Source organism: Salmo salar, chromosome ssa01, assembly GCF_905237065.1.
Source record: "Salmo salar chromosome ssa01, Ssal_v3.1, whole genome shotgun sequence".
NCBI classification, from domain to species: Eukaryota; Metazoa; Chordata; class Actinopteri; order Salmoniformes; family Salmonidae; genus Salmo; species Salmo salar.
Window position 1 is genome coordinate 17045523 of NC_059442.1, and position 14798 is coordinate 17060320.

The following is a 14798-nucleotide window of genomic DNA, read 5'->3' on the forward strand; positions in this document are numbered from 1 at the left end:
GACTACTTGGCTGCTTGTCATGTGTGTGTGTGTGTGTGTGTGTGTGTGGATGTGTGTGTGTGTGTGTGTGTGTGTGTTTATAACTGGATCTCAGGCTGAGTGTATTACCTGTTGGAAAGATGTCCTCCTCTCTCTTGCCCTCTACCACTGTCCTCCTCGCCCATTTCCCTCAGGGTGAGGGAGAGAGGAACAGAGGGAGGGAGGGAGAGAACACTGAAAGGGTAGAAAGAGAAGAAGAGGGTGAGGTAATTGATGTAACTTGGAGGGGACAGGGGTAGTGTGTTGTGTAATGGGTCATGTCAGTCCCAACTGAACGTCTTCTGTTTAAAAGTCTGTCTGTCAGTGTGGGAAGGCAGTGGTCATTTTACTCTACAATATACTTGTCTGTATAGGGCCAGTATACACACCTAAACCCCTTCCTTCCCTCACACACTCTGTCCCTCACCTGATGCAGGTCAACCTTTATTACCATGAGTCTTGTCCTGGAGGCAGAACTGGTTGATTTCTGCTAGATGGGCCAGCTGCAAAGTCGGCTCTATCGTACTAATGTATGAAAACAAAAATGTGCTTTTTGGTTTTAATTTAAGGTTTGGGTTAGACATTAGGGTTAGCAGTGCGGTTAGGTTTAAAATCAGATTTTATGACCTTGTGGCTATGCCAGCTAGAGACCACGCTGACCTGATCATACCATCATTTGTTTGTGTGACCTTCCTCTGTTGTGGTCCTGATTTTAAAGATGTAGACTATTAATCAGGTTCAGGATCCTGAGGTGTGTGTGTGTGTGTGTGTGTGTGTGTGTGTGTGTGTGTGTGTGTGTGTGGGTGTTTGTGTGTGTGTGTGTGTGTGTGTGTGTGTGTGTGTGTGTGTGTTAGCATGAAGGGCTGCTTTGTGGGACTGTGGTCTGTGTGTGTGTCATGTGCCAAGTTCCTTCTCTGAGTACTTGCGAGCCACACACACACACACACACACACACACACACACACACACACACACACACAGGTCAGTCTCAGCAGCACATGTGCTGTATTGATACAGGGCTGCTAACAGACGTGTGGTTAGAGGTTAGGGAGCCCTCAGATATACATACTGTTTAAACAATGTAACAAACAGCCCATTGAGAACATACAGTATGAACCCTCTATACAGCGCTTGTTAAACTTCATGTCTGGACATGCTTCATACTATACGCAGAAGAAGGCATCGTTTAGCCACCGTCTCAAGGCTGGAATATACTGACATTTGAAATAAGACCGTACGTAAACGTTTAAACACCACCAAGCAGAAATGTGTCATGTTAAAGTAAGTTAACGTTGTAATATCTGACATTCCAGGTCCGTTTTGCTGCTAACGTGCTTCTGGGGTCTTCGCTAACTTTTGAAAACGGTCTGCATTTCATTATGTCATTAGACTTATTGACGTTGGGCTTAGTAAGACATTGGTATGTATGCAGGAACAGAAGATAACGTTTTAAATGTTCACCCTTCTTTATTATAGGCTTGTGTTCCACCCCTGGACAGTATGCATTATGGAAGGTTCTACAGACTTCTCAGTAGCTTCTTTGTAATTTCTGACCCTTCAACCCGAGCTCCAGGTTTTGGTGTAATGGGACGTGTGTATGTGGCTGTGTACACGTTACTTGTGAGTACCACAAGTCCTCATAAGAATCGTAAACCAACTACAATTCAGAGAAGTGAGGACATTTTGCTATTTTAGGCTTAGTGGTTAGGATTAGAGTTGGAATTAGGGTTAGGTTTATGGTTATGGTTATGGTTAGGATTTGGTTAGGGTTAGGTTCAATTGTTGGTCCCCAAAAAGTCCTCACAAGTATAGTAATATGGGGGTGTGTGTGTGTGGTGCACTGGGACATCTTCTGTAAGGGTATTGTAATTGACTAAGCCACACTTCTGTGAGAGGGTTTGACAGCTGTAATGCACACACACACACACACACACACACACAGACACACACACAGACACAGACACACACACAGACACACACACAGACACACACACACACACACACACACACACACACACACACACACACACAGCACACACACACACACAGACACACAGACACACACACACACACACACACACACACACACACACACACACACACACACACACACACACACACACACACACACACTCTTTTGATGGTAATAAAGGGATTGAAAGACAGGAGGGTCCAGGGGTGACTTAATGCTGCTTATTTACCTGATATTGTGTGTGTCTGTGTGTGTGTGTCTGTGTGTGTCTGTGTGGGTGTGGGTGTGTCTGTGTGTGTGGGTGTGGGTGTGTCTGTGTGTGTCTGTGTCTGTGTGTCTGTGTCTGTGTGGGTGTGTCTGTGTCTGTGTGTGTCTGTGTGTGTGTGTGTGTGTGTGTGTGTGTGTGTGCTGTGTGTGTGTGTGTGTGTGTGTGTGTGTGTGTGTGTGTGTGTGTGTGTGTGTGTGTGTGTGTGTGTGTGTGTGTGTGTGTGTGTGTGTCTGTGTGTGTGTCTGTGTGTGTGTGTGTGTGTGTGTGTGTGTGTGGAGCTAGGGAGGCAGGAGATTTGTAGCATTTTCATGTTTCCAATTAAGGATGAAAAGTCAAATGTACTACAGCTCATTATACTGTGGAGGGAGGATTTTATTGATTTAGTTCACCTTTATTTAACCAGGTAGGCAAGTTGAGAACAAGTTCTCATTTACAATTGCGACCTGGCCAAGATAGAGAGAAGGAAGGAAGGAGCGAGGGGATGAGGGGAGGAGGGAGGGGGATGGGGGAGGAGGGGAGAGAGGATGGATGAGGAGGGGAGGGGAACATTACAGCTGCCATACATCCTACAGAGGGTCTGAGAGGGTTCAGAACATTACAGCTGTCATACATCCTACAGAGGGTCTGAGAGGGTTCAGAACATTACAGCTGTCATACATCCTACAGAGGGTCTGAGAGGGTTCAGAACATTACAGCTGTCATACATCCTACAGAGGGTCTGAGAGGGTTCAGAACATTACAGCTGTCATACATCCTACAGAGGGTCTGAGAGGGTTCAGAACATTACAGCTGTCATACATCCTACAGAGGGTCTGAGAGGGTTCAGAACATTACAGCTGTCATACATCCTACAGAGGGTCTGAGAGGGTTCAGAGTAGTACTATATTGGTGGTAGTGGTAGGAGTAATTACTACTTGCAGTAAGTACACTCTTAGAAAAATAAAGGGTTCCAAAAGGGTTCTTCGGCTGTCCCCATCACAGAACCCGTTTTTGGTTCCATGTAAAACCCTCTGTGGAAAGGGTTCTACCTGGACCCAAACATGGTTCTTCAAAGGGTTCTCCTATGGGGACAGCCGAAGAACCCTTTTAGGCTCTAGATAGCACCTTGTACTAGTAGTAGAGGTAATAGCACTAATAATAATACTGTAGTAATATAGTGGAATGAAAACATTATTGTTTGGTCATACTATATATCAGATGGGTTTGAAGGAGGGGAGAGGTGAGGGAGTTATCCAGATCAGTTCTAATGTCCTTCACTCACTAGCAACCCTTAGCAGGACCAGAGGAGCTGGTTTGTTTATGTGTGTGTCACAGAGGCTGATTGGTCACAGCTCATTCCAGCTCCCATTACATAGAGCAGTGTTAAGAAGGAAACTGTTTTAGCGTGTGTTAGTGTGGTCCTGGTTAGTGATGGTGATTGGGTCTATAAATAAAAAGTTCAGACAAAGAGCCGTGTGTGTGTGTATGTGTGTGTGTTTGCTCAGCAGCACCGAAACAAATACATGTGAATTAGTGTCAGAGAGAAGAGGTCCAGCTCGCAGCGTCTCCTAGCATCACACTGTGTGTGTGTGTGTGTGTGTGTGTGTGTGTGTGTGTGTGTGTGTGTTTTTGTGTTTTGTGTGTGTGTGTGTGTGTGTGTGTGAGCACATAGCCAGGTCAGTAAACATTCACGTGGACTGGTTAGGCCATTACCTGGAACACCATTAGATCCTCATCTTTTATATGGGAGAGATGATAACATAACAAGGACGGGAAGCATAGAAATAGCGCCCATAGAACGGATCTACCGCTTATCCGACTTGCTTTCAATACGAATGACAGAGCTATGACTCACATTTCTATGTGAATTTGGTCAGGTCACCCACAAAGCTATATAAGTAACTTATGTTTACCTGTGGACTAAAACCCCTGTACTTGATATAATGTATACCAAAAAACAAACAGTTTTATCCAAAGTGACTTACAGTTATGCTTGAATACATTTTCATATGGGTGGCCCCAACGGGAATCAAACCCGCCATTTCAAGACCATTACACATTGATGTGTGTGTGTGTGTGTGTGTGTCAGGCTCCTACCCTGGTGATAGACATATAGGAGCTCTCTGCCTATTGAGTCATGGTGGGAGGTTTGCTAGAGAATAATGCTGCCTTCAGACTCCAGCCTTCATACAGGTATAGCAGAGTGGAGAATAATGCTGCCTTCAGACTCCAGGCTTCATACAGGTATAGCAGAGTGGAGAATAATGCTGCCTTCAGACTCCAGGCTTCATACAGGTATAGCAGAGTGGAGAATAATGCTGCCTTCAGACTCCAGGCTTCATACAGGTATAGCAGAGTGGAGAATAATGCTGCCTTCAGACTCCAGGCTTCATACAGGTATAGCAGAGTGGAGAATAATGCTGCCTTCAGACTCCAGGCTTCATACAGGTATAGCAGAGTGGAGAATAATGCTGCCTTCAGACTCCAGGCTTCATACAGGTATAGCAGAGTGGAGAATAATGCTGCCTTCAGACTCCAGGCTTCATACAGGTATAGATAGCAGAGTCAGGAAGAGTGAAGGTGAATGGCTTTTACCTTCAGTCATTCTTTTTGATGTGATGAATAGGGAGAGAGAACAGAAAGAGTTGTGTCCTGTCCTTGTGCGTGTTTGTTTGTGCGTATGAACATACTGTTTGCTTGTGTGTGTGTGTGTGTGTGTGTGTGTGTGTGTGTGTTTCTGTATTTATTGCTGTGTGTCTGCAGGCTGTAGGGTTGGTTTCTTTATCTCTCTCTCTCTCTCTCTCTCTCTCTCTCTCTCTCTCTCTCTCTCTCTCTGTCTACCCCAACCCTGTTCTCTCTCTCTCTCTCTCTCTCTCTCTCTCTGTTTCTCTCTCTGTGTTTCTCTCTCTGTCTACCCCAACCCTGTTCTCTCTCTCTCTCTGTCTCTCTCTCTCTCTCTCTCTGTCTACCCCAACCCTGTTCCCTCTTTGTCTCTCTCTCTCTCTGTCTACCCCAACCCTGTTCTCTCTCTCTCTGTCTACCACAACCCTGTTCCCTCTCTGTCTCTCTCTCTCTGTCTCTCTCGCTCTCTGTCTACCCCAACCCTGTTCTCTCTCTGTCTACCCCAACCCTGTTCTCTCTCCTCTCTATATCTCTTATTTGTTTCTCAGTATCTGTAGTTTCTATCTCTCTCTGAACAACTTGGTTAATGAGTTCTGCCTTTGTCTTTCTTCTTCTTCTGCTAAACCAAACAAGCAGACAAAGTCAGGCAGGAGAAAGACCTTTTTGTTTGTTCAGTCGACTCTTAGAAGCTTTATCTCTCTGAACAGAGAGCTTCAGAGTGCTCAAATAGATACAAATCCAGTGTGTATGTTCAGTGTGTGTGTGTGTTCTGTGTGTGTGTGTGTGTGTGTGTGTGTTCAGTGTGTGTGTTCTGTGTTTGTGTGTATTAGTTTCTCCATTGTTTGTTTAATGTATGCTACCATCAGAATCAACCACAGCCTATTTCAGATCCACAGTCCTCTGCATTGTGAAGATGTAGTGTTGTCAACCAATGTAAATAACTTAACTAACCACCTTTCTCCTTCTTTTTCTCTATTTTTCATAGGATCCCTCCTTCTCCCTCCTCCTCCACGACCAGCTCCAGGTGCCCAACAGCTCGCGGCGGGCGTGGAACGAGCGTGACAGTCGCTGTGACGTGTGTTCCACTCATCTTACCCAGCTGAAACAGGAAGCAGTCCACATGGTGCTGACCATGGACCAGTGGGACCTGTCCCCCAGCTCGTCCCCCACCCTGCCCAGCCGCAGTGGCCTTCCCCAGGGCCCCACAGCACCACGGGACTGGGCCTACCTCCTCTCAGCCTCAGCAGCCTACCCCCATCCACACCCACACCACCCTACCATGCCTCCATCCTCCTCTAGTGCATCATCCTCAAGCCCCAGCCACACTGCCTCCAACCCCTGCCAAGGTGCAGCATCTGTGCGGCAAACCTCTGCCCAGGCAACCTCTTCAGCTCTAGCCCCAGCCTCCTCATCTATAGCTCCATCCTCTGTGCACCAGGGAGGATACCCCCGCCATGGGTCCAAGCCCAGCTCCCTAGGGGTCGGCTTGGGGGTTGAGAGGAGAAACGGCTCTCCGGCACACAGCAGTAAAGCCAGCGGTGTTCAGCCGGCCCAGCCGCCCCACAGCCCTAGTAATAATGGTTCTGGTAGCGGAGCGTTACTGAGCACGGCAGCCCTGCAGGCTCACCAGTACATGTCTCGCAGCAATGGAGGGGGAGTCACACTCTACCCCTACCAGGTATTCTGTGTGTGTGTGTGTGTGTGTGTGTGTGTGTGTGTGTGTGTGTGTGTGTGTGTGTGTGTGTGTGTGTGTGTGTGTGTGTGTGTGTGTGTGTGTGTGTGTGTGTGTGATGATAGACTTTTTGAAATGCGAGTAGATAGAATTGGGGGGAAAGAATCAAAATAAATGAAAGTGGATCTGTTTCCAGAAAGTGTGTAACTGGAAAGAGTGTTGGCACAAAAAAAAAAGTGGAATTGTTATGTTCCGTGTCTGACTTCAGGGCCCATTTTGACAGGGATTGACCTTATTTTTCAAAACGTCTCCCCCAATTTGTTGACCAAAGGGAGAGAAGGAACTGTGAGGTTGAACTGAGCTTCTGTCCTCCCTTTTCCTCTGAAATGGAGTAGCAGTCTGTCCCAGGTGTCGACGCACATAGGGTTCATTAGATTGTGTCTGGCCCCGATGACGTATATTAGCCATGAGCAAGAGGTCAGACAAAGTGTATGTATGTGTGTGAGTGGAGGCTGTCCTCAGCTGAGAGTGGTAACCGAAGGGAAGATGAGGACACCTCTTGGAACAGAGGCTTCTGGGAGAGGACTGTAAACGGTTATTGAAAGAGACAGGTTGGTGGGGGCGGGGGTGGAGAGAGCCTACGTTTGTAGATGTATTATTCCCTATAGGCTGCAGTTAGGGCAAATCAAGTCTGAAAAGTATGTAAAAATGAGAGAGTTAGTGCTCTGTGTTCTGATTCCGTGTAATAATCAATATCCTGATGATGAGGACTCCAGGGAACTCTCCTGTCGCACCCCTGTTCTCCCTCATCTCCCTACCACCCCCTGTCCCTCACCTCTCATCTCTCTCCCACCCCATGTCCCTCTACCTCATCTCCCTACCTCCTCATCTCCCTACCACCCCTGTCCCTCACCTCTCATCTCTCTCCCACCCCATGTCCCTCTACCTCATCTCCCTACCTCCTCATCTCCCCTGTCTAGTTTACTCAGAAAAAACACAAGCAAAATCTCCAATAGCAAAACAACAGTGTGAGGAGAAACACCTCCAACAACCACTGACAAAGAACAATCACGGACAAAACAGAAAGGTAAGCCAGAGGGTTAAATAGGGAACATAATAAGGGAATTGAAACCAGGTGTGTGTAATCAAGACAAAACAAAACGAAAAGGGAAACATGGATCGGTGGTGACTAGAAAGCCGGTGACCTCGACCGCTGAACGCCGCCCGAACAAGGAGAGGGGCCGACTTCGGCGGAAGTCGTTACAGTACCCCCCCTTGCCGACACTTGCCTCGGGGACGACCCGGGGGACGGGGCGCAGGACGATCCGGGCGGAAAAGGTGAAACTCCTGGAGTAACGATGGGTCCAGGATGTCCTCCGCCGGTACCCAGCATCGCTCCTCCGGGCCGTACCCCTCCCACTCCACGAGGTACTGAAGGCCCCTCGCCCGACGTCTAGAGTCCATAATGGCTCGTACTGTCTACACCGGGGCCCCCTCGATGTCCAGAGGGGGCAGAGGAACCTCCCGCACCTCAGACTGCTGGAGCGGACCAGCCACCACCGGCCTGAGGAGAGACACATGGAACGAGGGGTTAATATGATAATCAGGGGTAACCTATAACAAACCTCGTTCAGTCTCCTCAGGACTTTAAATGGCCCCACAAACCGCGGACCCAGCTTCCGGCAGGGCAGGTGAAGGGGCAGGTTTCGGGTCGAGAGCCAGACCCGATCCCCCGGTGCATAAACCGGGGCATCACTGCGGTGGCTGTCGGCACTCGCCTTTTGCCGCCTGATGGCTCGTTGTAGTCGGACATGGGCAGCGTTCCATGTCTCCTCCGAGTGCCGAAACCATTCATCCACCGCAGGAGCCTCGATCTGGCTCTGATGCCATGGTGCCAGGACCGGCTGATAACCCAGCACACACTGAAAAGGGGTTAGATTAGTAGAAGAGTGGCGGAGGGAGTTTTGGGCCATCTCCGCCCAGGGGATAAACGTTGCCCACTCCCCCGGCCGGTCCTGGCAATAGGACCGCAGAAACCTACCCACCTCTGGGTTGACTCTCCACCTACCCTATGATCTCGGGGTGGAAACCTGAGGCAAGGCTGACCGAGACCCCCAGGCGTTCCATAAATGCCCTCCAGACTCTAGACATAAATTGGGGACCCCGATCAGACACTATGTCCTCAGGCACCCTGTAGTACCGGAATACATGGGTGAACAGGGCCTCCGCAGTTTGTAGAGCCGTAGGGAGACCGGGCAAAGGACGGAGACGGCAGGACTTAGAAAACCGATCCACAACGACCAGGATCGTGGTGTTTCCTTGTGACGGAGGAAGATCCGTCACGAAATCCACCGATAGGTGTGACCACGGTCGTTGCGGAACGGGAAGGGGTTGTAATTTCCCTCTGGGCAGATGTCTAGGTGCCTTGCACTGTGCGCATACCGAACAGGAGGAGACATAAACCCTCACGTCCTTAGCTAAAGTGGGCCACCAGTACTTCCCCGCAAGGCAGCGCACCGTCCGACCGATACCAGGATGACCAGAGGAGGGTGACGTGTGAGCCCAACAGATCAAACGATCGCGGACATCAAACGGAACGTACAAGCGCCCAACTGGACAATGGGGGGAGTGGGCTCTGCACGTGACGCCCGTTCGATGTCCGCGTCCACCTCCCATAACACCGGTGCCACCAGGCAAGAAGCTGGAATTATGGGAGTGGGCTCCGTGGACCGCTCCTCTGTATCATACAGCCGGGACAGTGCATCTGCCTTCACGTTCTGGGAACCTGGTTTGTAGGAGAGGGTGAAAACAAAGCGGGTGAAAAACATAGCCCACCTAGCCTGGCGAGGGTTCAGTCTCCTCGCTGCCCGAATGTACTCCAGATTTCGGTGGTCAGTCCAAATGAGGAAAGGGTGTCTAGCCCCCTCAAGCCAATGTCTCCACGCCTTCGGGGCCCCGACAACAGCTAACAACTCCCTATCCCACACGTCATAGTTTCGCTCCGCCGGACTGAGCTTCTTCGAAAAGAAAGCACATGGGCGGAGTTTTGGTGGCGTACCCGAGCGCTGAGATAGCACTGACCCTATTCCAGCCTCGGACGCGTCCACCTCAACTATGAATGCTAAGGAGGGATCAGGATGCGCTAGCACTGGAGCCGTGGTAAACGGGGCCTTCAAGTGACCAAAAGCCCTGTCCGCCTCAGCCGACCACTGCAGTCGCAACGGTCCCCCCTTCAGCAAGGAGGTAATGGGAGCCGCCACCTGCCCAAAACCCCGGATAAACCTCTGGTAGTAGTTGGCAAACCCTAAAATCCGCTGCACCTCCTTTACCGTGGTTGGAGTCGGCCAATTACGCACGGCTGAAATGCAGTCATTCTCCATCTCCACCCCTGATGCGGATAAACGGTACCCTAGGAAGGAGACGGACTGTTGGAAGAACAGACATTTCTCCGCCTTGACGTAAAGGTCATGCTCCAACAGTCGACCAAGCACCCTGCGTACAAGGGACACATGCTCGGCGCGGGTAGTGGAGTATATTAGAATGTCATCTATATACACCACTACACCCCGCCCGTGCAGGTCCCTGAATATCTCATCCACAAATGATTGGAAGACGGATGGAGCATTCATTAACCCATACGGCATGACGAGGTACTCATAGTGCCCAGAAGTGGTGCTAAATGCCGTCTTCCACTCATCCCCTTCCCGGATACGCACCAGGTTGTAAGTACTCCTGAGGTCCAATTTTGTGAAGAAGTGCGCCCCGTGCAATGACTCTGTCATACTGGCGATGAGAGGCAGCAGGTAACTGTATTTTACCGTAATCTGGTTCAAACCTCGATAGTCAATGCACGGGCGTAAACCTCCATGCTTCTTCTTCACAAAAAAGAAACTCGAGGAGACAGGTGAAGTGGCGGGCCGAATGTATCCTTGTCCCAGAGATTCGGTGACATACGTCTCCATAGCCGCCGTCTCCTCCTGTGACAGAGGATACACGTGACTCCTGGGAAGTGCAGCGCCAACCAGGAGATTTATCGCACAATCCCCCGGTTGATGGGGTGGTAATTGAGTCGCCTTCCTTTTACAGAAGGCGAGTGCCAAATCGGCATATTCGGGGGGAATGTGCATGGTGGAAACCTGGTTTGGACTTTCCACCGTAGTGGCACCTAAGGAAACACCTACACACCTCCCTGAACACTGACAGGACCATCCCTTGAGAGCCCTCTGTTGCCACGAAATAGTAGGATCATGAGAGGCCAACCAGGGAAGACCCAACACAACGGGAAACGCAGGAGAGTCGATAAGAAAGAGACTAATTCTCTCCTCATGACCCCCCTGCGTTATCATAGCAATGGGAGCTGTAACCTCCCTAATTAGCCCCGACCCCAAAGGACGACTATCTAGGGCATGTACAGGGAAGGGAACATCAACGGGAACAATAGGAATCCCTAATCTATGTGCCAAGGAACGGTCAATAAAGTTCCCAGCTGCACCTGAGTCTACTAGCGCCTTATGCGGGGAAAACCCCGGAAATTCTATAGATAACCACATGTGAGCAACAGGGGGCTCTGGGTGAGTCATGTGCCTACTCACAAGGGATGAACCACCAGTGTTCCGCCTGCTACCTCGACTTCCTGGAGAACCTCCCCAGCACCGACTAGCACTGTGCCCTCTGCGGCCACAGCTAGTGCAGGGAATGGTCCCCCCTCCGGCCCCCCTCATCGCAGCCCCTCCCAACTCCATGGGTGTTGGGTCTAAGGAGCTGGGGGATGGAACTAACGGACCCCGATCCGGATGTCCACGGGAGGCCAACAGGTTATCCAGCCGGATAGATAAGTCCACCAGCTGGTCCAGGATGAGGGTGGTGTCCCTGCAGGCTAGCTCCCTACGAAAGTCCTCTCGCAAACTACACCTGTAGTGGTCGATCAGGGCCCGCTCATTCTATCCCGCGCCCGCCGCCAGAGTTCTAAAGTCCAGCGCAAACTCCTTAGCGCTCCTCATCCCCTGTCTCAAATGGAACAAGTGCTCCCCTGCCGCTCTCCCTTCCGGTGGATGGTCAAATACTGCCCGGACGCGGCGGGAGAAGTCCTCGTAGTCATCCAGAGTTGGGCCTTCCCTTCCCCAGATGGCGTTGGCCCACTCCAGGGCTTTTCCAGTCAGGCAGGAGATGAGGGCGCTCACTCTCTCACATCCCGAAGGGGCCGGCTGAACAGCTGCCAGGTAGAGCTCCAGCTGGAGTAGGAACCCCTGGCACCCGGCAGCTGTTCCGTCATACGCTCCTGGGAGCGAGAGCCGAATCCCACGGATGGGTGGGCATGGGTGTAGGTAGAGGTGCGGGTGGAGGTGGTGTGGCTGGGTCGACAGAAAATCCTCTTCTCTCCCATCTGTCCATGGTCTGCAGCACGCGATCCATGGCTGTCCCGAGACTTTGTAACATGGTCGCGTGCTGCTGGACGCGCTCCTCTACTGGGAGAGGAGGGCTGGCTGCGCCTGCTGATTCCATTTAAAATGGTCCGTGATTCTGTAACGCTTTTGGTTTGGAAACATAGCGGAGTCGGGCGCAGGACACAGGTTTGAGTGAAAACAGTCTAGTTTACTAAAAAAAAACACAAGCAAAAGCTCCAACAGCAAAACAACAGTGTGAGGAGAAACACCTCCAACAACCACTGACAAAGAACAATCACGGACAAAACAGAAAGGTAAGCCAGAGGGTTAAATAGGGAACATAATAAGGGAATTGAAACCAGGTGTGTGTAATCAAGACAAAACAAAACGAAAAGGGAAACATGGATTGGTGGTGACTAGAAAGCCGGTGACGTCGACCGCCGAACGCCGCCCGAACAAGGAGAGGGGCCGACTTTGGCGGAAGTCGTGACACACGTTCCCTCTCTCTCATCTCCCTACTGCCTTATCTCCCCTGTTCCTCTCATCTCCCCTGTTCCTCTCATCTCCCCTGTTCCTCTCAGCTCCCCTGTTCCTTTCATCTCCCCTGTTCCCCTCATCTCCCCTGTTCCTCTCATCTCCCCTGTTCCCCTCATCTCCCTACTGCCTTATCTCCCCTGTTCCTCTCATCTCCCCTGTTCCTCTCAGCTCCCCTGTTCCTTTCATCTCCCCTGTTCCTCTCATCTCCCCTGTTCCTCTCATCTCCCCTGTTCCTCTCGTCTCCCCTGTTCCTCTCATCTCCCCTGTTCCCCTCAGATCCCCTGTTCCCCTCAGATCCCCTGTTCCCCTCATCTCCCTACTGCCTTATCTCCCCTGTTCCTCTCATCTCCCCTGTTCCTCTCATCTCCCTACCCGCTCATCTCCCTACCTCCTCATCTCCCCTGTTCCTCTCATCTCCCCTGTTCCTCTCATCTCCCTACCCGCTCATCTCCCTACCTCCTCATCTCCCCTGTTCCTCTCATCTCCCCTGTACCTCTCATCTCCCCTGTTCCTCTCATCTCCCCTGTTCCCCTCATCTCCCCTGTTCCTCTCATCTCCCCTGTTCCTCTCATCTCCCCTGTTCCTCTCATCTCCCCTGTTCCCCTCATCTCCCCTGTTCCCCTCATCTCCCCTGTTCCCCTCATCTCCCCTGTTCCCCTCATCTCCCCGTTCCTCTCATCTCCCCCGTTCCTCTCATCTCCCCGTTCCTCTCATCTCCCCCGTTCCTCTCATCTCCCCCGTTCCTCTCATCTTCCCCGTTCCTCTCATCTCCCCGTTCCCCTCATCTCCCTACCCGTTCATCTCCCTACCTCCTCATCTCCCCTGTTCCCCTCATCTCCCTACCTCCTCATCTCCCCTGTTCTCCTCATCTCCCTACCTCCTCATCTCCCCTGTTCCCCTCATCTCCCTACCTCCTCATCTCCCCTGTTCCCCTCATCTCCCTACCTCCTCATCTCCCCTGTTCTCCTCATCTCCCTACCTCCTCATCTCCCCTGTTCCCCTCATCTCCCTACCTCCTCATCTCCCCTGTTCCCCTCATCTCCCTACCTCCTCATCTCCCTTCCTCTTCATCTCCCCTGTTCCTCTCATCTCCCCTGTTCCCCTCATCTCCCTACTGCCTTATCTCCCCTGTTCCTCTCATGTCCCCTGTTCCTCTCATCTCCCTACCCGCTCATCTCCCTACTGCCTTACTCCCCTGTTCCTCTCATGTCCCCTGTTCCTCTCATGTCCCCTGTTCCTCTCATGTCCCTTGTTCCTCTCATCTCCCTACTCGCTCATCTCCCTACTGCCTTATCTCCCGTTCCCCTCATCTCCCCTGTTCCCCTCATCTCCCTACTGCCTTATCTCCCCTGTTCCCCTCATCTCCCCTGTTCCCCTCATCTCCCATGTTCCTCTCATCTCCCCTGTTCCTCTCATCTCCCTACCTCCTCATCTCCCCTGTTCCCCTCATCTCCCCTGTTTCCCCCATCTCCCTACCTCCTCATCTCCCTACCTACTCATCTCCCCTGTTCCCCTCATCTCCCGCCCACGTTCCCTCTCTCTCATCTCCCTACTGTCTTATCCCCCTGTTCCTCTCATCTCCCTACCCGCTCATCTCCCTACTGCCTCATCTCCCCTGTTCCCCTCATCTCCCGCCCACGTTCCCTCTCTCTCATCTCCCTACTGTCTTATCCCCCTGTTCCTCTCATCTCCCTACCCGCTCATCTCCCTACTGCCTCATCTCCCCTGTTCCTGTCATCTCCCCTGTTCCTCTCATCTCCCTACCTCCTCATCTCCCCTGTTCCCCTCATCTCCCTTCCCCCTCATCGACCCCCTCTCTCTCCCTCACCCCCCTCATCATCATCTTGTCTCTCCCTCACACTCCCCTGTCCCCTACACTCCTGACCCTTCTTCACCTCCCCTAAGCCTTTTTCTAGCCCTTCTGTCGAATTCATCCCTCACACCCTGTCTGCGTCCTCCATTCCCTCCCTCCCTCCTTCCTTTTCTCTCCTCTATCCCTCCATCCCCTGTCCCAAGGTCACCTCTCTGAGGCCCGCCTGGCACACAGCCCAGGGTGCTACTAGAAATACACTGTGTGTGTGTGTGTCTGTGGAATAGAGTCAGGAAGATATTATTCTTTTTAAATTGAACCTTTAGTTATCTAGGCAAGTCAGTTAAGAATACATTCTTATTTTACAATGACGGCCTACCCCGGCCAAACCCTCCCCTAACCCAGACGACGCTGGGCCAATTGTGGGCCGCCCTATGGGACTCCCAATCACGGCCGGTTGTGATACAGCCGGGGTCGAACCAGGGCCTGCAGTGCCTTAGACCCCTGCACCACTCAGGAGCTTTAAGATATACGAG

At 51.4% G+C, this 14798-nt stretch overlaps 1 protein-coding gene across 2 annotated transcripts in view; it reads left to right on the plus strand.

Moving 5' to 3' along the window:
* LOC106569018 (kinesin-like protein KIF26B) overlaps window positions 1-14798 on the plus strand; it is a 204937-nt gene that overhangs the window by 67294 nt on the left and 122845 nt on the right. For both annotated transcript variants that reach the window (XM_045714734.1, XM_045714735.1), the window contains exon 3: window positions 5845-6537. In XM_045714734.1, coding sequence (XP_045570690.1) covers window positions 5845-6537 — 693 coding nt within the window. The remainder of the gene's footprint in view (window positions 1-5844; window positions 6538-14798) is intronic.